A 24,178-nucleotide genomic window follows, 5' to 3' on the forward strand; every position below is an offset into this window, starting at 1 on the left:
TGCCTAATATCCATGGAAAGTAATTCATATATAAAGAAGATAGATATAAGAAGATGTGGTATGAGTACCAATAAGACAACTCTCCATCCAAGTAACAATTTATAAAAGTTAACCAATATAGGTCAAATTATGGCTTTCAACACAGAGTCTTGGCTCACATCAATCAGCAAGCTATAAAGGGCCCCAAAAATGACCAGTGTAAAACCGTTCAAACAGGAAAAAGAGAAGCGAGAAACACTTATGAACCACATCAACAATGACAACAACTGAATACCAGGTTCTTGACTGACAGGTGAAAATAAATGCAGCAGGTTGAAGCATTTTATGCTTGCCAATGGACAACACAAATGATTCTCTTTTATGATTATTTTTTTCAGTACCTAAAGGACTGTTTGATAACAGAAAGTGAAAGAGAGACCAAGGAAGAGAATTTATCTGAGAGTCCTACTTTACAACTGTTAATGGGATGGAAGAATTTCCTGATCACTGTCAGCAAGTGTAATATCGCAGAGGTTCAACTTACCCAAGGACTTAAAGAGCTCATAATTGTTGATTTGCTGGAGGGACTTCAAGCTTTGGTAAATATCATAGTTTCTGACTCCTAAAAATCGTAATCTCTTATCATAATTTTATTGTTATACTTTAGGGGCTGGTTGTTCAACTTGTTAACTTACGGTAGCGTAAATCTTAAAGTATCTTTAAAAAGTTCAACATGGCGTTACTTGACGGAAGGTTAAAAAGCTGTTGTTCAATTTGATTTAATAGTAGCATTAGCTATCATGAGCCTTAGCATATCTAAACCTGTCGTTAAATTTCATTTATAGTTTAGAAACTATTTTAGTTACCCATAATTCAGCATTTAAGGAAAATATAGCTATAAAACTAAATACATCAATTGATATTTTCTTGGAGCTATTTGATATTTGCCCTTAATGATACATATATAAGGATTGACCACTTCAGAACCATGCATTTTATGTTATACGTTCTATGCATTCAAAATCATTTTGTGTTTCTTTTTAAAAACAACAAATATTTAATATTTTATAACATAATATTCAATTTAATAGAATAGAATTATCCATCCACCATGTAGATTTTCTGTGAAATTGTCAATCACAGTTTATGCTTATAATTTCAGGTGGCAGAATCGTACACAGAATTGAAAATAAAACTGTCACAGAATATCAGTGCATTGCTATTTACATTGATCAAGTTATGGACAAGGTATGAAATTGTACAATAATAAATTCTATAGACAAAATTTCAGCCTCTACCTTATGAAGTCTGTGTTATCTACTGACAAGCAGAATTCTCTCTCCTAATGTCCTTGACCACTTATTCAGGTATCAGGTCCGTTCGCGCCCAATATACTTTCGCACCCTACACGTTCGCACCTTGCACGTTCGCACCTAAGGTCAGTTCGCACTCTACACGTTCGCGCCCAATTTTAATTCAAATTCGAGTTGAATAATTGGAAAATCATGATTGTTGTTTTTAATTGCTTTCGTGTAAATACTGAATGTATTTATAGCTTGGTATGAGTAAAAGATTGAAGATTTTAAATGAAAAACACAAAAGATAATTGTTTTTAACAGCTTGGTCCCTTTGATCTGAAATAATGAAACAATACACTATTATATATTACTATACATGATAAAATTTAATCAACACACAAAAAAAAAAAAAAGAAACGTAGTCAGAATCTTACTTCATTTTGAAACAAGTCAATGAAACAAAAGTTATAGCAATACACTAACCAAAACATAATAAACAGTTATTCTACACAAAATAAAACGTTGACAGAATCCCACTTTATTTAGAAAGAAATATAATTTTTTTTAACAATACACTATCCAAAACATGATTAAGATTTATTCAACACAAAAAAAAATGCTGTCTCACTTTATTTTGAGACCATGAAAACAATTATACTTATAAGAATACTACTTGCCAAAACTTGATTACAAAGTTATTAAACACAAAACCAATTAAAATTGGGCGCGAACATGTAGGGTGCGAAAATGAAAGGGGGCGAACATGAGTGGGTGCGAACGTGAATGGGCGTGAACAGACCCGGATTCACTTATTCATCAGATTTTGATCTATTCTCACTGTAACTATCATGGAATATTAGGCACTTTATGATTTAATAGCTAACAGGTGAATAAAACATGTTATATTTCAAGATGTTGCTGTTGGACTTCTTTTTGCATCAGGTTTAAGGCATGTTCATATAGAGTTTTGAGTGGGAAAATAATAATATAGAAATTTTCATGTTGAACTTATCCATAATTTTCTGAAAATTTAATCATTTTCAGACTCCCAACATTTTGTTTTGGCTAAATCACATAAAATACTGGGAAATTACTACATAGAAATAATGGCAAAAGAGTTTACCTAGTGAGAAATTTTGCACACCACATCTTTGTATATTAAGGAATCTCAAAACACAATTTGCCATTACAATGCCAGCAATTTTCAAGATGGCTACCTCTAAAACACTATGGTGACATCAGAAGGGCTTGACTGATGTTGGAAGCTGTGTTAGATGATGACTTTATTTCTTTCCTTTCAGTTGTTTAACAAACAGGATGAGAATGATTAAAGAGTTGGAATCTGTAATCACACAGATGTTATCAAACAGTAAAACATTAATACCAACTATACAACTTGGAATTCTGGGAGCTATAACTGCCATACTTCAGTATAACAGAGATAATAAAACTATCAGTAAGTATGATTTCACTAATACATTCTTGTACTTACCATATAAACAATACATCTGTGTAAGATCATAATTTTGTACAAGTGAGTTAAATTTTGAAGTGCTTAGAAAAAGTCATTCTGACATTCAACCTTGCTCAGTAAGTAGTTTTGCTTTTAACTCATATTTTGTTTTTAGATGGATTTACTTTGTACTATTTGCTGCTAGATTAATTTTTTGGGCTTTTGATTTTAGATTTAGGTGAGAATTCAGCTGTTGCAATATTGCCTTCAATGTGTACATTGTTACTACAGAGCTGTCGAGAACTTCCACCCCCAGGGGATCTAACAAACAAATCTGATGACAAAGAAAACATGTCTGATGTTAGAATCAAGGTAATCTAATCCAAATAAGGTCTGATTATTGCATTTTTTTTCTCTCTTTTCTTGTGATAATACTATAATACTTACATTTGAATATTAAATTAAAAGTAAAATATAAAATGAATCTATTACCGAAATATTTTCTTGTGTTACTGTAGTTATTGAGATGCAGTTTGAGTTACGTCTTAATCATCTGATGTCCATGTAAACTGAAGACTTTGTTTTGATGAATTTAACTAGCCCATTAAGTAAGTGTTCAGAATATGTTGGTTTAATTTCTGTAGAATATTCATAAGTTTGTATGCATATAGCAAGTATATAGCTGTTCTATAAACTCAGACATTCAGACATTCTTACCATCTATCTTGTTTTAGCTTCAGATAGTGGCCTGTTGTTTGATACAAGAGATCCTACTACAGTGTCAGAGATCTGAGATATGGTTACCAATTATCCAAGAACACATGGTGCTATCTACGCTCCTATCATCCATGGAAATGTACATCAAGGTAAAATGCATTTTTCAATCTTTTTTTTATTTTCATTTTTAATGCTTTTTATATCCACATTATACATTATTTTTTAATGCTTGCAGAAAAAAAAAACCCCACCAAATGTAACCCTTATCAGTCCAGGACATTGAATTTTTACCTACATGATATATTTATGTGTAAGTGTGCAGTTTAAAATTCTGTATTAATACTGAAATTAAGGTAGCAACTGTTAAATATGTTTTGTTTGTTCTGTTTAAGCCATTTGGTTTTTACTAGTCTCAAGTATTATATATTTTATGTCCTTTTCAAGCTGTTGGTTTGGAGCACACCTGCGAAAGGTTCTTCCAAAAACATCTTTAATGGGCTCCTAAATCAATATAATTGTACAATTTTATCAAGCAACCAACCATTTGAAAGTTACAATTTGTTTAGTTCAAGGCAAATAAAGTATTTTATTAAAGTATGGTACTTAATAGCTACATAGATCCCTATCTAGTGTTAGCATATATGTTAGTGTAATTAATGTGCCCTTTATTAAATGCATTTTTATTCCACAGGCTAGACAGGCTCTGAGTTATATCCATGCAGCTTTTCTCTTACTTCTCACCATTGCCAAAAATGAAAAGGTAAGCTCTAACAGCTAAAAAGTTCACTTTTTGATACGAATATCAGATACAAAATTGCCTAATTTTATATATCAGAAATATTGAAATCAGTTTTGACAAAATATAAGCGTTACTATATTTATGTTCCATTGTGATGTTTCATATGAAAAGATAGGTTAATAAATCTGTTGTGAAATATTAGAGATGTTATCTGTCATGACTTCTTTATTTTGTACTAGATTTCTTTTTTCGTTTCTGATAGTTTTCTGTAAAATAAAACATTTTTGAAAAAGATTTTGAAAACTATTGAAATAATCTTAGTAAAAACTTATTTCATTTTAATATTTTCTTTCGATTTCTGCTTTATTTTTAATACATTAAAAAAAAAAAATGTGTTATTCAAACTGTTTATTACCTGTTTTGCATTTTTTGTTCTATTTATATCTATTACCCGTACTAGGGGGCAGAGTCTGTTGTGATGAGTGGCCTTGTTCAGCATACATGTCTGTCAGTAATGCTTCTCTACCAGAAAGAAACAGAGTTTTTCCCAAAAACTTTGTCTGTAGGCAAGGTTAGTTGATGTTAAAGAATTATGTGGTTGATATTGAAATTGCAGTCAAACGGTTTGGATTATAACTAACTATTTAATTTATTCATACTAAATGATATATAAAAGACACTTGTCTAATTATTGAAGAACATATGGTTTATAATATTGTATGTCATTCTTAGTCTTAATTTGTGCTTGGGTTGCTGTTTTGTTGACATTTACCGATTATTTTTTTTATTCATACCACAGGTTTAAGGTGACTAGAATATTATAAATATTAACAGATACCAAGGTTGCTAGGGCACACTAAAATATCCAGATTTATTTTGAATTTCTCCTCTTTAGAGGTGTTGACCGGATATAATTTATTATACCCCACAACCAACATTTTATATTATTATTTGTAATATGAATTTATTTGCTTCCTAAAAATGTCATCCTGTGTCCAACTCTCCCATAGATTTTTTTTCCTAAACAGCCCTCATTTGAACCATAAAATATTATACTAAAAGACTTTTGAAATGGATAACAGATACATTCAGTCCTTCTATACTTCTAATCCCCTAGGGAGGAATTGAAAAGTTTGCGGATTTGCTATCGACAGGTATATGTGGCCACTGTTTCAGCTGGATCTTATTTCTCAATAATATTTTTTCAATGACCATCATATCACTTTTTTTGCAGCCTAAAGAGTCTATGGCCGGTACAGAAGATAAGTGTCAGTGGCATACAGTATTATGTGTCTGTCTGGATCTGTATGCTACCATACTAGGGTTATTGAAGTATTCCTTCCTGGAAGATTCACTCAACTTTGTGGGCGCTCATCAAGACAGGATGCAAGAGGTGATTTATTATTTTGTTGCAGAAAATCTGATAATTGATATGAGGATTTTTTGGATTCGATATGATCAATTATTTAATGTTGATTATAGAATAACTAATCGAAGAATTCAAGTAGAGAAAAATATTCAACGAATGACCGAAAACCATTAATTCATGAATGTGCGCAGCGCATGAGTTAATTATCAGTGTTGTTCGGTCACGAGTTGAATATATTTTTCGATATTTGAATTCTTTGATTAGTTATTCTTTTTATTACAATGGCAAATGACTATTTAAAAAAAAAATTAAAGTAGAAAATGTAAGGAACTATATCTTTTTCTACGCATTCACAATTTGTTTTGAACGGACGTTATGGACGTCTTGACAACGCCTATTTTTGTATGACATCAGAGGAGTGAAATAACCACGTTTATTTCACATGTGAAATTATCGGTTTTTATTTCACTTGGAAATCAATGTAATTTATTGCAACCAATGTAATAAATCTAATATATTACTGAATTAATCAATATTTATGTTTCCTCTGAAGCTTGCAATAAATAAAAAAAAAAATAGATATGAAACATAATACAATAAATAAAATGGTAAGTAAAATCCCCCAAAAAACAGTTCTGTTCACATAGCATGTGTTACTGAAATAACTTTAATCAGGTATGCTAGTGACCAATAGTCTGGAGACAAAATATTAATTGTTCAGAGCAGAAAAACTGAAAGAGTCTAAATAAAACACTCAAATTTCTTTAAGTTAAACTATGCATGTGATATACACTTAGAAGTATTATTTCACTTATTTTACTCTTTCATAGCTTATCCATGAAAAGTGAATTGGTGTGCAACTTAATACTTGCAAAACATTTGTGGAACACTAATAAAAGTTGAAAAACCTGATATTCAAATAAAAGATATAAGGTTTCAAAAATTTCCTGGTATTTTATGCAAGTGTGACTTTAAAAAATTCAGTCTCGTCATATTTGCATGATTAGACAATAGTTAAGGTATAAGCATGGTTTATTGTAATATTTCAGTGTTTAGAGAGGTCTAGAATTACAATGACAGATGCAGCCATGTTAGAAGCAGAGAAAACTTGTGCCTTTATCAATCTGTTATCTAAATTCAACAGAGAATGGAGGCTTCATCTAGGAGAATCACTTGTGAAATTACAGGTATACTATTTTTATTGTAATTTCATAGTTGATCAGGAACTTATAGAGTATAATATGAGTGAGTGCATATGCAGCTCTACAGTTATTATGGTTCCCACAAAGGCGAGTCCTGGAGTCTTGGATTCATGAAAATCTGTCTGGACTCTTTTTCAAAACTGGTGAATCCAAAGATTCATCAAGATTGAAATATGTTTGTATAAACTGAATTTAATGTCATTTCATTGTTCTATTAGGTCATGGGGGGAAAAATGGTGAATTATATTGCAATAAAATATCCTCTTCTTACTGTTTGACTCACCATGAACAGAAATATCCCTGGACTCACCTTAAAAAATCCCAAGAAACCTGGTCATGTGAACTTGATATGCATTTGTGTCTGGAGATATCAAGGTTGCATAATCACCTGCTACAAGTACAAGGCCACTTGCACATTATTAATATTGCTTGCTTCAAATGAGTGTAAGTATTGTATTATGATGCGTTCAGTTTCTTTGATAATTACAACTGTTAAATTATCTCAATTATGCAAATTTGGTTTAAGATGCATCTAGGGGAGATAGTATTTTAGTCCTTCCAAAGATAAATCATCTTGGAGTTGACCCTGAAATGTCTATATTAGCAAATTTGGCATTATTTTGACCACCTAGGCTGAATAAAAAAAATAGCTTTTGGTGGTCAATATAATGCCTTTCCTAATTGGCTTAATTTACTGTTGTAACACAGTACATGATGTACTGGTATAGTGGCAAGTAGTACATGTATCTTTTCTGCTATTTTTTCTATCATAAAGGATGTTTATTTAAAAAAAAATACCAAATGATTGGATTTATACTTGTATGGTTTAAACCCTTTATTCCAAGAGGTAAACATTGTGTAATCTTGGCCACTGATTCAATTTTACTTTACTTGAAGTACCAAGGACCCAGTTTATATATTAATAACCTTTGATAAATTGTGTTTATTCCTATAATCTATTGCTTTTCAACTTACTGTTAAGTATTATTTAAAAGTGGCAGTATCATTATTGTGTAATACCTCACATTTCTACTTGTTATTGCTATGGTATAGTATTGTATTAAATGTAGAAATTAAAAGACCATGGTTGAGTGCTTAAAACTGCCATGTGCTAGGGTGCATGTCTGAAGTCTGGTATATTGTCAGTTGTTGTCTTTAGTTATATATTATTGTTTGTGTTGTATATCATAAATATGGCTTTTGGTGACAGATTTGCTGTACTTTGGGCAACATCAAGCTTGAAATATTGTATAGACACTTTTTATGCCCCCACCATAGGCTTGACCATCCTTCTGTCCATCTATCAGTGTACCATTTTCATTTCTGCATTCTAATTTAAGTTTTGTACATCCAAATTTTATGAAACTTATATACATGTACAATGCTAAGAACCAAAACTCTCAGACAGATTTTGAATTTTGAAAGTTAGTCACTTCAATTCAAGAGTAATGCCTCTTTTTAACTTTAGAAAATTGCAAAGCTTTAGCATGGGCAATCGTGTTATTAGTTCCCTACCGAAGAAGTCAAAGGGGACTTTAGGTTTTGCACTCCATCTGTACATCTATTTGTCTTTTTGTCCATCCATCAGTCCCGCAAATCAGTTTTCCTCACTTTTTTCTTTGTGCTTATATTAAAGATATTGAATTGATATTAGGTATATTGTTTTATAATGACAAGTTACAGATCAATTTCTTATTTTGTTGCAGTCATATTTTTGTGCAGAGTTATGGTCCTTGGATCTAGAAATTCAGTCAAATAATCAGTTTTCCACACTTGTTTCCATCATGCTTGAAGATATTGATTTGATAATTGGTATATAGATTTATCATGAAATGTTACAGACTAAGTGTGAATTTTGTTTTGGTCTGATTATTTTCATTAGAGTTATGATCCTTGGACTCAAGCCTCGGTCACACCTTACCGGATAGCTCGAACGGACGGAATTTTGAAGAACAAACCAAAACCAGTTACACAGAAACATTTTGAATATTTATGCGATTTACATGTATTATTATTGTCGCCTTTGATTTTTCCGTATATCTTGTTCATCCGCTTTATCCGGTACGCTTCCGTTATGTGTCCGTTTTATGCGGTACTCGTCCGTTGGATGTATGTTCGACATCCGTTCTGTCCGGTACGTGTCCGTTTCTCGTACGTTACATATCCGGTGTGTGTCCGTTATGCATCCGTTACATGTCCATTTTATTCGGTCAGTACATCAACGGACTCCCAATGGATAACAATTTTGTCAACGGACAACTTTTATTTTTATCCGTTAGGCGTCCGTTCGTGCTATCCGGTAAGGTGTGACCGAGGCTTTAGAGAATTCACTTTTAAAAGTAATTAGTTTTCCACACTTTTTTTGTCTTGCTTGAAGATATTGATGTTTGTTATATAATTTACACCATGACAAGTTATAGATTAAGTTAGCATTTTTTTCCAGTACAACTAAGGTAGTACAAAACACTACAGGGAGATAACTCTGTAAAATCATCAAACGTTTTAATCACGTTGTATTGTTAAGGAATTATTAAGCTTCTCAATGATCAAAATTAGTGTTTGTCAAACTGCTATCTATCCAAAGATATTTTTCCGAGAAAGTGTGTGGTTCAAGTTTTTTGAAATTTTTATACTTTTGTCAAAGGGTCAAAGTAAATATTTTGTCAAAATTTTATGAAAATTAAACGAGCCAAATTAATTTTAGTCAAGGTGTTTGGTACCACCTTAAGTTTTAACTGGTAGCGGACTATGTATTACCTTGCAATACTCTCAGAATGCTTGTTTATTATTGAAGTAGGTTGTTAACCTCAAGATGTAATTTGGTTTTATACAATCTTTGACTTATTGTAATAGAGGAAAAGTCAACATAATAGGGATATCCAAACACTGTTATTACTTTTAATTAGATACTATACAATTGATCAACTATAAGTACTCTAAATGTAAAAGGTGTAATTAACAAACAATACAAATTACATTTTAATTTTTATATTATAATTATTGTATTTAAAAAAATTCACATCATGACTTTGAGAATGCTATCAGTAGCACTCAAAATTCTTCAGTTTGTATATCTTGGCTTTTTCTTTGCAATTTTCATTTGGATTAGAACTGGGATTACTGCCAATGAATAAATATTGTTCTGAAAAACAGATTGAATATGGTATCTGTATACCTAACAAAAGTGTGTTAAAAAAGGTTATACTTTCACCTTCACTGTTCAGTATATGTAAAACAGGATTTTGGCGCTCTGTAACAAGAAAGTTATTTGATGGTAATGATAGAATGTCCCTGGGTCGAAACTGGTTTTCATCACTATTTACAGAATGGTGTCCTCCGTATATATTCTTAATTTTGCCCGATTGATCCAAGAAAACAGTCCTTGCATTGAGGTCCTCAGATAGCAAATCAATGACACCAATTATATTACAGTTGTTGGATATTAGTCCACGTGGAATAGTGAATAATGGTTTGTTGTGACAATCATTTTCGAAAACTTTCTCTCGTAATCCTGTCTGATTCATCACTATAACTTTTCTTTGTACAACTTCCTTGATAGATGCTTTATCAAAGACACTTATTATGACCTTGTTGTCTTGAGTGGCATGAACACCAAATGGTTGTAATGGTGATACATCATAGCAGGAATCTTTTAATTCTGTCGTACCAAATGGTATTATTTTTAGAATAGATGAGCCAATAACAGTGAGAATTAAATCTCCATTTGTCATTTGTGACATGTTTAAAATGGTGCAATTGAAGTTTATCAAAATTTTTAAATCATTGTGAGTTGGAACGACCTTCTTCAAGATTGTTTGATCGTATAACCACATTGAACCATCTCGAGAAGCATGAAGATTGTAACATGTATTGAGACTTGTACAGTATTCTCCAATTACTTTTGGCTCTGGGTTATACGGGCTTGTGACATTCTTAAGAGAACCGAAGAGTTTTTGAAGGTCAGACAATTTACCTGTACCAGGAGAAAACTTTGGCACATGCTGAAATGTTGTATTTACTGGTCCCATACCTCTCTCAATAGTGTTCATCAAGGTATCAGCAGAGGTAAAAACTGTCCTGGCATCATTTGTTTTTAGTATATTCTTTACAACCTCTTTCTGGTTCAATAGAAACTTGAGATTTTGTTTCACCTTTTTCTGTTCCTGATTGACAGATTTTGACACCTTATCTCGACATTGGCAAAGTTTTTCCAGCAGTTCATTAGCATGTTCATTTACTGCTTTTGATAAAGCTTCCTTATATTCCAATATTTCTTGCCTTGTCTTATTAAAGCTAGCGTGTTCAAGGAATTCGATTTTACGTAGTTCTCCTCCGCTACACGTTTGAGTATGAATACCAGTATCAATTTTTTTCTGTGATTTTCTTAATATCTCCTTTTTTGATTCAAATTCATGAGTAATTTCTGTCAATTTATGGAATTTGTGAGCTTTTCCAATACACAAATAACACACGAGATGATTACACGATTTGCAGAAGTGACAACATTTTTTACCAGAATGTTCATTGCACAATAAATTTGAAAAGATTGTTTTATCTTCTTCCCAATTTTTCTCATATTTTCCAATGTCTATCATTGTATGATCCTTTGCTGAAGGGAACTTTGGATGGACTTTGTCACAACATCTTTGACACATCTCTAGTTTGCATTCCATACATTGTTTAGTCACATTTATTGAAATTTCACATAATTGACAGACATAGGGAATCTGTCCCTTAGAAAACAAGGTATTTGTAGGCTGTCCTTCAGAAAACAAGGTATTTGTAGGCTGTCCTTCAGAAAAAAAGGTATTTGTAGGCTGTCCTTGGGAAAACAAGGTATTTGTAGGCTGTCCTTCAGAAAACAAAGTACTGGTTAACTGTCCTTGGGAAAACGAATTATTGGTAGGTTGTCCTATAGAAAATAGAGAACTCTGAGACCAAAATGCCATTTTATATTTTGAAATATCAAAAGTATGTTTAACTTCCTTTACATTTCAGTCTGTATAAAACTTTTACCCAATTTACTTGACAAACAGATTTAAGGCTAGTACTGTTATATTTTCTGTTGACCTTTTGTATGAAAAAATATGCAGGAAAATTTCTCCCAAGTAAAATTTAAGATAAGTTATTTTATAGGCAAAAACTGTACACTTATAGTTTTGTTCAATGTACTTTGAAGTTATGAAGCGTATCAAATATTCTGAACTTATGAAAATATCAAATATTCTGAACTTATGAAGCATATCAAATATTCTGAACTAATGAAGCATATCAAATATTCTGAACTTATGAAGGTATCAAATATTCTGAACTTATGAAGCATATCAAATATTCTGAACTTATGAAGGGTATCAAATATTCTGAACTTATGAAGGGTATCAAATATTCAATTAGATTTAAAAGTAAAAGTTTTCAAAGTTAGTTAAAATGTTGAGGCATGTTAAACAATTTTAAAGATTACTTTAGACTTTTAACTGATAAAAGTTGCGTGATAAAGATTGATTTATTAGAAATTACCTGTTGTAAATGCACCACTGAATGTATTTTTATTACCTGAATTTTAAAAATTTAAATAACTTGAAAAAATTGTTTATATTTATTTTAAAGTGTTATAAATAATGTGGAAAAAAAGAAATTTGTATTTTGAATTAACATGAATTTATTTCTTATATCCCAATGATTAAAAGAAAATGGTTCATTTAACATTTTAAGTTACCCGTACCTTTTAAGGTTTAAAGAGTATGCACTTCTTCATTATATTGACAGAGTTCAAAGGAGTAGGTTCAGTAAGACCCCCTTTTGGCCCCAAAATATAGCAGTTTTACAAAATTGTGAAAATGTAATCTTTTAGCTATTTACTGGAAAGTAGAATGCTTCTGCTACATAAATATGGGCTGTTTTTGACAATACAATGCATATATATCGGGTAATAGTATCATTTAGTCATGCTAAATTACTGAAATCTACACAATTTTAGCATTTTTATTAAATTTTAAACGATTTCCGTCTTAAATGAAAGTGGCCGCATTCGTGTTCATTCATAATATTGAAATGTAAGTTGTATTTGATGATAATACATAACATATATAAAAGTTGATGATGAACACGGATGCAGCCACTTTCATTTTTGACAAAAACCATCTGAAAAGTGACGTTTTTGACATATTTGATAGATTTTTCATATTTAAGCTTGAATCGGAGCGTTTTTAATGACTAAATCAGTTGAAATCTTTCACATAAACTAATTGAATCAATTGAAATAGACACTTAAGTGTTTAAAAAGTGTCCAAAATCTTTCGTTAGATGAACCTGATATTTGAGGCTAAAATCAGCCCTTACCGGACCTACTCCTTTTGGTAATGATGCATGGAAGCTATAGAAAGTTTCCCAATTCTTTCCATAAGTGCTGTCATATTTTTTACGGCTATTCTGTATTTCTTCTTGAGAGAACTATTCTTAAGGGCACTACTTCAGTTTTTATAAGTCCATTTTAGATGAGACTTATAAAAGGATACTATAGTCTCTCTGTCAACAATTCATATGATAACTCAAATTTACCTTTTCTCTGCAAATTCTAATGAAATTTAAACACAACATTATGAATAAAAGGAGAAAGCTCCCTTTGATTTTGAAAATTTTTAGTTGCGTCGTTCCTGAGTTTCTTTCATATCTGACTTTGATGTTGTGCATTTTCCAGCTAAAAATACCCTTATTTGGACTTGTGTTTCAAGAAATTGGGAATTTTTAATAATTAACTTTTATAATTTAATCATTCTAATACATGTAATTTAATATATTTAATGAATATTTATATTTTGCAGACAAGTATGATGTATATGACCCAAACATTTATTGCTTTTCTTATGAGACCAAGATATCTTCAACAAGTATTAGAGGTTGGTATATTTAACATGATCTAGTTGTTTGATGTTCAAGTCTATTTTATAATATATTGATCTATTTATAAACTTTTAGTCACAATGCATAAATCATCAGTTAAAACTGAAATATGATAACATTGTTTCAAGTAGAAATTCAGATATAAATTAATAGTAAATTACAAAGAACAAACAAAAAAATCTTTAGTTTTATATGAGTTTACAACCCAGAAGTTTTGTACATTTTTGTACATGTCATCCATCTTTTTCAGTGTTGAAGGGATTTAAGGGCTTTTCAAGAAGAAATGAAGGGTTAGAAGGCACTGTATATTAATAATACATGGGCAATGGGTATCAGAGCAACTTTAAACACTATAATGCTAAGACTAAGTCACAAAAGGCAATTATTGTAATCAAATGGCCATCCCAATGATTGACATTAATTAGATTAAAAATAACGATATTAAACTTTACTTTGATATGAATTTGATGGTCTGGCGTTAACTGTTAAATTGGCAGTGCATCAATCAAAATGTGCACATCAGCGTGCTCATATCTCCATTAGACTCTTTATTTGTGCAAAATGATGTTGTCAAAAACTTTACTTTCATTTTTAGCTCACCTGGTCCGAAGGGCCAAGTGAGCTTTTCCCATCACTTTGCGTCCGGCGTCCAACGTCGTCGTCATCCGTCGTCGTTATCTTCTACAAAAATCTTCTCCTCTGAAATTGCTGGGCCAAATTAAACCAAACTTGGCCACAATCATCATTGGGGTATCTAGTTTAAAAATGTGTGGCGTGACCCCGCCTACCAACCAAGATGGCCGCCATTGCTAAAAATAGAACATAGGGGTAAAATGTAGTTTTTGGCTTATAACTCAAAAACCAAAGCATTTTGAGCAAATCTGACGGGGTAAAATTGTTTATCAGGTCAAGATCTATCTGCCCTGAAATTTTCAGATGAATCAGACAATCCGTTGTTGGGTTGCTGCCCCTGAATATGTAATTTTAAGGAAATTTTGCTGTTTTTGGTTATTATCTTGAATATTATTATAGGTAAAGATAAACTGTAAACAGCAATAATGTTCAGCAAAGTAAGATTTACAAATAAGTCAACATGACCGAAATGGTCAATTGACCCCTTTAGGAGTTATAGCCCTTTATAGTCAATTTTTAACCATTTTTCGTAAATCTTAGTCATCTTTTAGAAAAATCTTCTCCTCTGAAACTACTGGGCCAAATTAAACCAAACATGGCCACAATCATCATTGGGGTATCTAGTTTTAAAAATGTGTCCGGTGACCCGGTCAACCAACCAAGATGGCCACCATGGCTAAAAATAGAACATGGGGGTAAAATGCAGTTTTTGGCTTATAACTCAAAAACCAAAGCATTTAGAGCAAATCTGACATGGGGAAAATTGTTCATTAGGTCCAAATTTATCTGCCCCGAAATTTTCAGATGAATCGGACATCCTGTTGTTGGGTTGCTGTCCCTGAATTGGTAATTTTAAGGAAATTTTGCTGTTTTTGGTTATTATCTTGAATATTATTATAGATAGAGATAAACTGTAAACAGCAATAATGTACAGCAAAGTAAGACCTAAAAAGAAGTCAACATGACCAAAATGGTCAATTGACCCCTAAGGAGTTATTGCCCTTTATATAGTCATTTTTTTTTAACAATTTTCACAAAATTTGTAAAATTTTACTAACATTTTTCACTGTAACTACTGGGTCAAGTTCATTATAGATAGAGATAATTGTAAGCAGCAAGAATGATCAGTAAAGTAAGATCTACAAACACATCACCATCACCAAACCACAATTTTGTCTTGAATCCATCTGTGTCCTTTGTTTAGTATTCACATAGACCAAGGTGAGCGACACAGGCTCTTTAGAGCCTCTAGTTAAAATCACATTTTCCTAATCCCAGATGTTGACTTGACAATGGTAAAACATGGACCATAAACAGATCCGTAAAATCCATGCTTGTTTACTAAGCACGACTGAGTTGAGAAACTCTTTCAAAGTTATTTCTTCAACAAAATACTTGAAAAGAGCATTAGATACAGGTATCAATGATAATTTTAGCATTTTTGAAGGATGCATAATTAAATTTCCCACCTCTGCACATGCTCACACATGTTCTAGTTCATACGACCTTTTTAAATTTTTCATCAAATCATGTTTATAACAGATTTCTTATAACTTTGATCTTTTGGACTAAATCAGTTAGATACGAACCGCTTAAATGTAAGAAAATAATTGTGAATAGACCGATCAATTTATACGATGTCCGGTACTAAAAATAGGGGAGAGATCCCTTTGCGCCAAAAATGTGTCCTTTTGTGCCACAACTTTTTTTCTCCAATGCTACATTTGCGCCACCTGTTTAAAAGTTATATGGTATCATTTGCGCCAAAAATAAAATATACGATTGCGCCTATTAGAAGAAAAATGACTTCCCTCCACCTTTATTCAGACTTGGAACCGGCAGTTTACATTGCATATGTTTCCTTTTCTGAAACATACTTTCTTCTTACTGCTGCTGCATGGGTACTTCCTAATTTAATGTATGTAGTAGCTTGTAACTTCCCTTTATTGTCCAAAAAGACAAACATTGAAGGATGAAATGCATAAAACAGTTCATAATAATTCCCCGTGGAATGCTTCTGCTCCATTACTAGTATGTTTTGTGGTTTCAGAGTATGTGGCTATAATCAGCAAAAGCTTATATTTTCTTCTCTTTTGGCATATCTTGTATTAAATATTCAGCAAAGCAATAAGTTTTCTTCTCTCTCTCTGTACATGGACTGTTAACTGCATTTCAAGTCATTTCTCTCCAGATGCTCATCTTCATGGTGAAATATCTCTGATCATATGATACTTTTTAAGCCAAAAATAAGAATAAGAATAAATATTAATCATTAATATTTATGATAGATATGTGTACAGGTAAATTGGCGCAAATGAGTTCCGATTGTTTGCGCAAATAATACATTTGGAAAACAAAATTTAGCGCAAATGATACCCCTGAGAAACAGTAATTGGCGCTAAAGGACTGCTGCGGAAAATAGTGTACCTGTCACCTGAACAGGTAGATTTCAGCTGTCCAACAACTAATTAGCCTTGATTAAAATTAGAAATTATTGAAGTAGTGGTTGTTTTGATAGTAATTAATCATCATGTCACTTTTATGACCTGAAATGTGTGCCTGTTAAAGGCAAAAGGTTGGGTCAAAAAGATCGTGAATTATGTTAAAATGACTGAAAAAGCCTTTAAAACTTAAAAGTAGATGATTGTTTCATGCTTTGCCCAGCCAGACTTTTACCGGACATTATGCATTTTGGAAGCCTTGTAATGCACTATGATTCTCAATGAGCCCTGACGATAATAATTATTTTATAATATTTGTGCAATAGCATGCATATAATTTTGCCTGTTGCTAGAAACTAACATTATTATTAAGGTAATTTTACATTTCCCTTCTGGAATTTGTTCCTTAGAATATAGAAGTTGGCTTTCTTTTCTCCTGATGTTTCTCTTTCGGAAGAAAAATTTATTTCTGTTAAAAAAACATTCAAAATGTATTCAAATGTTGGATGTTCTTTCCCATAGTTTGTCATCATTGAAGAAATTCACACCAGATTTATGTGAAATTTTACATGAACAGGTAAGTTATTCTAACGTGACAAAGAATACATTTGTCTTTTAAGGTGTTACAGAATATTGACAAGATTCATAGGAATAGAGAAGGATAACAGGGAATGTATAAAAGAGACAACAAACTGACTAAAGAGGCCACCAATGGGTCTTAAATGCATCGAGAAAATCGTGCAATCAGAGGAGGGCTATAGCTGACCCCTAATAAATAATTTATACTAGTTCAGCAAAATGGATGCTACACAAAACTCTGAAACATACAAATGAACTTAGAATTAAAAATAAACACTAACAAAGACAAGAGTTTAATGTTTCTATATCTTTTTCAGCAACAAAATGGACAGACCAGTCGTCCAAGATTTACTGCCTCTCCAGTCTTACAACAACAAAGTTCAACAGAAGATATAGATAAACCATCAAAACAACTTGTACATATACAGCACAGGTATTTATACAAAAAAGAAGATGTGGTATGCTTGCATGTTCTCAGTTTAAGATATATAGATGTTGAATTCCTTGTTACTTTTGTAATGGAGGGTCATACCAGTAGTAATTTTCAAATAGAATAATAAATGCACTTGGGATACAGTAGAAGCTTCTTCAAAATAAAAAAAAATAGCTTCTGATTAAAAAAAAAAAGTTTTATTTAATTTATTTGTCTGCAGTTTTCGGATAATTAATCTTTGGCAGTCAACATTTTTCTTTGATATAGCAATCGGAAGCAAGACAAATTTATCTATATTTCGATACAGTTGGACGTAATCTAGATACATGAAATTTTATCAAAATCCAAAATATCACTAAATTGCTTGCCTTAAAAAAATATTGTAAAGAAAAAATTCATTTGCTGTATATTCTTTTGTAGAATGTTGGATGTCCTTTCCCATAGTTTGTCATCATTGAAGAAATTCACACCAGATTTATGTGAAATTTTACATGAACAGGTAAGTTATTCTAACGTGACAAAGAATACATTTGTCTTTTAATGTGTTACAGAAGTACATATATAAATACTAATTAAAGATTTTTTATGCCCCACCTACGATAGTAGAGGGGCATTATGTTTTCTGGTCTGTGCGTCCGTTCGTCCGTCTGTGCATCCGTCCGTTCGCTTCAGGTTAAAGTTTTTGGTCAAGGTAGTTTTTGAAGAAGTTGAAATCCAATCAACTTGAAACTTAATACACATGTTCCCCATGATATGATCTTTCTAATTTTAATGCCAAATTATAGTTTTGACCCCAATTTCATGGTCCACTGAACATAGAAAATGATAGTGCGAAGTTCAGGTTAAAGTTTTTGGTCAAGGTAGTTTTTGATGAAGTTAAAGTTACATCAACTTGAAACTTAGTACACATGATCCCTATGATATGATCTTTCTAATTATAATTCCAAATTATAATTTTGACCCCAATTTCACAGTCACTGAACATAGAAAATGATAGTGCGAGTGGGGCATCCGTGTACTATGGACACATTCTTGTTTGGTACTTCACCAAAATGTAATTCATACTTTGCTATTTACAAATAATATGATAAAAGGTCTTTATAACCATGAAGGTTTGCAAGATTCATGTGCATTATTCTCATTCCTAATAACAGTATAATGAATCCAAAGATAAAACTAAAAGATAGAATTTTGAAGTATACACAGGTTAACTCTTACTAAATGCTTTCAATGGCCATAGACGTTATATGTGACTGATAATGTTACAGATCCAGTACAGTACTTTAGCTAAAAGAAATGATATACAAGTACATTATAGGTTTTATGAGATATACAGTCCAAATGAACATATACAGCAGAAGGAGCAGTTAGACTTTGGGAAAACATTTTAATTTTACAACATGCAAAAAATCTCACATGAACATTCATCTTAAAAAAATCACTTTGACAGGTAGACAGTAAATTCAGAAATTATTGCATATTAAAATTGAGAATGGAAATGGGGAATGTGTCAAAGAGACAACAACCCGACCATAGAGAAGACAACAGCATGCATTTATTATTGCAATTTTGTCATTTTGGACTTCAATGTTATTTCAATTTTTGCGATATTAAAAAAAATCCTGTTTAATTCATATAAAAAAAAATTCCAAATGCAAGTTTGAATTATTGCTATTATAACCCTGTCGCATTTTTCACAATAACAAAACATTGCAATAATTTCTGAACTTACAATACCAATTTTGGAAAATTAAACTTCATCTTTTATCTGGACTTGAGTTTGAATTACAAAATGGTGTAACCTTTCGATGCATAATTTCTTTATAGAATATGGATTATAGTGAGTTTGATCCTTTCCTTGCCTTAGCGTTTAGTGGTCCATCACCAGACCAGGATAGTATACCATCATTTGGTACATTGACATCATGTATTAGAGATGTTTGTGTCAAGCTGTTAATGAAGGTAACTATAATTATCTCCCTTGATTTAGTGGTCCATCACCAGACCAGGATAGTATACCATCATTTGGTACATTGACATCATGTATTAGAGATGTTTGTGTCAAGCTGTTAATGAAGGTAACTATAATTATCTCCCTTGACAAAACTTTTCTACACAAACTTGTGTCGCTCACCTTGGTCTATGTGCATATTAAACAAAGGGCACAAAATTTTTGAATTACTATAAAGGGCAATAACACCTTAAGGGGTTAACTGACCATTTTGGTCATATTGACCTATTTGTAGATCTTACTTTGCTGAATATTACTGCTGTTTACAGTTTATCTCTAATAGTATTCATGATAATAACCAAAAACGGCAAAATTTCCTTAAAAATTACCAATTGGGGGGGGGGGGGGCAGCAACCCAACAACCAGTTGTCCAATTCATCTGAAAATTCCAGGGCAGATAGACTTTTCCCTTGTCAGATTTGCTCTAAATGCTTTGGTTTCAGAGTTATAAGCCGAAATCTACATTTTACCCCTATGTTCTATTTTTAGCCATGGCAGCCATCTTGATTGGTTGGCTGGGTCACAGCACACATTTTTTAAACTAGATACCCTAATAATGATTGTCGCTAAGTTTGGTTAAATTTTTCCCAGCAGTTTCAGAGGAGATTTTTGTGAAAGATTACAAAAATTTACAAAAATTGGTAAAAAAATGACTATAAAGGGCAATAACTCCTTAAGGGGTCAACTGACCATTTTATTCATGTTGACTTATTTGTAGATCTTACTTTGCTGACTATTATTGCTGTTTACAGTTTATCTCTATCTATAATAATATTCAAGATAATAACCAAAAACGGCAAAATTTCCTTAAAATTACCAATTCAGGGACAGCAACCCAACAATCTGTTGTCCGTTTCATCTGAAAATTTCAGGGCAGATAGATTTTGACCTGATCAACAATTTCACACTGTCAGATTTGCTCTAAATGCTTTGGTTTCAGAGTTCTAAGCCAAAATCTACATTTTACCCCTATGTTCTATTTTTAGCCATGGCGGCCATCTTGGTTGTTTGGTTGGGTCAACGGAAACATTTTTTAAGCTAGATATCCCAATGATAACTGTGGCCAAGTTTGGTTAAATTTGGCCCAGTAGTTTCAGAGGAGAAGATTTTTGTTAAAGTTAACGACGACGGATTGTCAACGTATATTTGTTCCGCCTAACAAAAGTTCCAATGGAAACTTTGTTATAAACATTGTCATAATATCTATTCCTGTTGGAACAAATATTCTATACCATTTATTCCGTTAGGAACATATACTGTAATATTTATTCCTGTGGAAATAATATTCCAGAATATAATTTCCTTTTGGAACTTATATTATGAAGGAACTTATATTCCGTGACACCATGACCACAGATGACAGACAGACACGAAGTGATGAGAAAAGCTCACTTGGCCCTTTCGGCCAGGTGAGCTAAAAATTAAAAAAGATGTGGTATGACTGAAAATAAGACAACTATTAACCGTAGAACAATGGACTGATTTAAGCAAATATAAGTCACCTTACAGCCTTCAATAATGATCAAAATCCATACCCTGTAGAAGGCTATAAAAGGCCCTAGTATGCTAAAATATGTAACAATTCAAACAAGGAAACCAATGGCCTGATTTATGTATCGAACAATAAACAAAAAACGCATATGATAGACAGCAACAAACAATGATCACTGAAAAACAGGCTCCTGATTAGGACAGGCACATACATGATTTGACAGTGTTTAAAGTGTTTGCAAGTTATCAACTCTTCCTTTGAATTTTAACTAAACTTTTTCGTTTACAGTGATCAATTATCTGTAATTAAATGTAGTATTTTAAAGAATATTTTTATTACTTCTATTAAAAAAAGGACAAAAAGTTATCTCAATTTTTGTTGTTGTTGTCTATAGCTTAGAATGGGATGGACTTTTTAAAGGTGCCTTTGTTCTATTAAAAGACAGAAATGAGAGTTGCAAATATTATAAAATTCTTGACAAAATGATTAAAACAGGGTCGAAAGATAATAGAGGGACATTCAAACTCATAGATCAAAAACAAAGTGACAACACCATGGCTAAAATAGAAAAGACAAACAGGCAAATAATAGTAAACAAGAAACAACAGAGAAAACTAAAGACTAAGCAACTCAAAACCCAAAAGCTGGGGATGATAACATGTAGATATGTATATTGACTAATTATTGTTTATTGACTATTTTGTTTCATTTAGCAGGAAGTGAGGTCACCTCATAAGAATTCCAACTCAGAGGAAGGCAGTCCCGAGATAATCCCAAAGTAAGAATTCAGTTTGAAATTAGATTCTTAAAACACATTGCGAAGTCAAAAAATTATTTCAATACTAAATGTCAAAGTTACAGTCCGCTATTGATTACTTGTGTGCTTGAGCAATTGCAGTTATTATTTTTAATGATATTTAGTTTTTGAACAATCTTTCTGTTTGAAAAAAGCATGAAATACATGAAGAGATTTTGAAAAAAAGTTAATGAAAGTATCAGGAATATAAGATTGCCTTAGGTTTGAGCTTTCCTGAAACCTTTCCATTGTTAATAATCAAAAATACTCCAGTTGCCATTGATGCCATAAACTGAGGGCCCTCATGGGGTTTTTGATTATGTGATTACTTGGCCGTTTTTTTAATGATTATTTGATTATTAAGCTAAATATTTCATGATTATTTGATTACCTAGGACTGTATTTTTAGTTTATGATTATTTGATTACTAAAGATAAGCAAATATTTAATGATTATGTGATTATATTGGCAAAAAAATGGTGATTATGTGATTACTAGGACCCCCCCATGAGGGGCCTCTAAACTGGTCCTCCAATGTATTTATTCAGATTCAGTATTAATAGTTTAAAGTTGCTATTGGTAACAGTTACTCAACAAAATCTTCAATATGATACTCCAGCTCTGGACTATAGAGACAAAAAATACAAACAGTATGAGGTATTCAAATTGATTGTTTTATCTTTATCTAAGAAATACTGTCTTCCTAATTCTGAACAAGATTTTAAGTCAATGAGATGTTTGAGAAATAGCTAATTACTAGTAGGACCAATCATAATTATGATTTTAAATAATGGCACAACTTATGGTCAATTGAGTTACCGTAGTCTCATGTGCAGAATATTATTTTAAAAGGTTATCAAGAAAATTTGTTGGAGAATTGAATAAAGGATGGAAGAAATAATCTTAATAAATAAATATTGAACTTATTTCAGAAATTTGATACATTATGTAATGGAGAATGCATTGTACATAGTAATGTCACAAGCCACCAGATATCTTAGAGATCCTCACCTACCCTCCAGTGAAAAGCAACTGTTAAAAAGGGAGCTTGGAACAGAAATGGTAAGAATTGTGAACTATACTTTAAGATTCCTGCTAAATCATGGTACAATTACATTCACTTGGATTTCCAGGCAGTACATCGACTGAGCATGCTCAAAAGCGTATATGACACAACAGATAGATAAGGGTCTCCAAATTTGTTTCTCTAAAATTGGTGTTTTCTGTGAAAATAGATAGTTTCAGAGACAAATTTAGGAAGTACAAAACACTACAGTTAAATGTCATATCACAAATATTTCCGACTGTATGGTTTCAGAGGAGTTGCGGCTAAATGAAATCAGTCTCTTACTTTTGTAGTATATATACCAAATATCAACTCTGTTTGTTACTTTGGCAATAATTATGGCAAAACTAGGTCAACAATTATGAAACTTGTGTCTGATTTGTAAATACTCAATGTACAAACATATGTCATGTCTTATTAACTCAATATATGAAAGGAAGACTGAAAACATGATGAGAAAACTGTAGTCTACAGTTGAATAGATTCTATTGTTAATTGAAGCATGCACACAAAGTATCTAAAGTTTTATTTTTATAATTATACCCCCGCTTTAAAAAAGGGGGGGTATACTGTTTTACCTCTGTCTGTCCGTCCGTCCGTCCGTCAGTCCGTCAGTCCGCCCATCAGTCCGTCCGTCAGTCAGTCCGTCCCATGAAACTTTCGTCACATTTTTCTCAGGAACTACACATCCACCCTTTGTGTAATTTGGTATTAACATTTATATATGTTAACCATACCGTGTGATGCGTTTTCAGATTCATCTCTTGACAACTTCCTGTTTACCGAACACTTGTATGATTTAACACATGATAGCCAAGTTGAAAATTTTCGTCACATTTTTCTCAGCAACTACAATACAAGGATTTCTGAAATTTGGTTTCAGGATTTATATAAGTCAGCTATACCGTGTGATGCGTTTTCAGATTCATCACTCGACAACTTCCTGTTTACCGAACACTTGTATGATTTTACACATGATAGCCAAGTTGAAAATTTTCGTCACATTTTTCTCAGCAACTACAATACAAGGATTTCTGAAATTTGGTTTCAGGATTTATATAAGTCAGCTA

The 24,178-nt window shown here is 32.0% G+C and overlaps 1 protein-coding gene across 3 annotated transcripts in view; it reads left to right on the top strand.

Moving 5' to 3' along the window:
* Positions 1-24,178, top strand: part of LOC143063902 (nucleoporin NUP188-like) — a 65,773-nt gene that overhangs the window by 39,724 nt on the left and 1,871 nt on the right. The window contains exons 35-49 of one of the 3 annotated variants that reach the window (XR_012975132.1): positions 378-578; positions 1,142-1,227; positions 2,579-2,733; positions 2,963-3,102; positions 3,465-3,596; positions 4,139-4,207; positions 4,647-4,757; positions 5,421-5,579; positions 6,605-6,742; positions 13,579-13,653; positions 17,628-17,743; positions 18,164-18,242; positions 19,571-19,821; positions 21,963-22,024; positions 22,975-23,050. Coding sequence is in view for 1 of the 3 variants with exons in the window: in XM_076236344.1 (XP_076092459.1) it covers positions 378-578; positions 1,142-1,227; positions 2,579-2,733; positions 2,963-3,102; positions 3,465-3,596; positions 4,139-4,207; positions 4,647-4,757; positions 5,421-5,579; positions 6,605-6,742; positions 13,579-13,653; positions 17,628-17,743; positions 18,164-18,242; positions 19,571-19,705; positions 21,960-22,024; positions 22,975-23,104 (1,791 nt within the window). In the remaining 2 variants the exon portion in view is untranslated. Of the gene's footprint in view, positions 1-377; positions 579-1,141; positions 1,228-2,578; positions 2,734-2,962; positions 3,103-3,464; positions 3,597-4,138; positions 4,208-4,646; positions 4,758-5,420; positions 5,580-6,604; positions 6,743-13,578; positions 13,654-17,627; positions 17,744-18,163; positions 18,243-19,570; positions 19,822-21,959; positions 22,025-22,974; positions 23,105-24,178 lie in introns of those variants that run through there. The other 2 variants (XR_012975131.1, XM_076236344.1) reach the window with 2 other exon arrangements.

This window comes from Mytilus galloprovincialis, chromosome 2, assembly GCF_965363235.1.
Source record: "Mytilus galloprovincialis chromosome 2, xbMytGall1.hap1.1, whole genome shotgun sequence".
Lineage (NCBI taxonomy): Eukaryota > Metazoa > Mollusca > Bivalvia > Mytilida > Mytilidae > Mytilus > Mytilus galloprovincialis.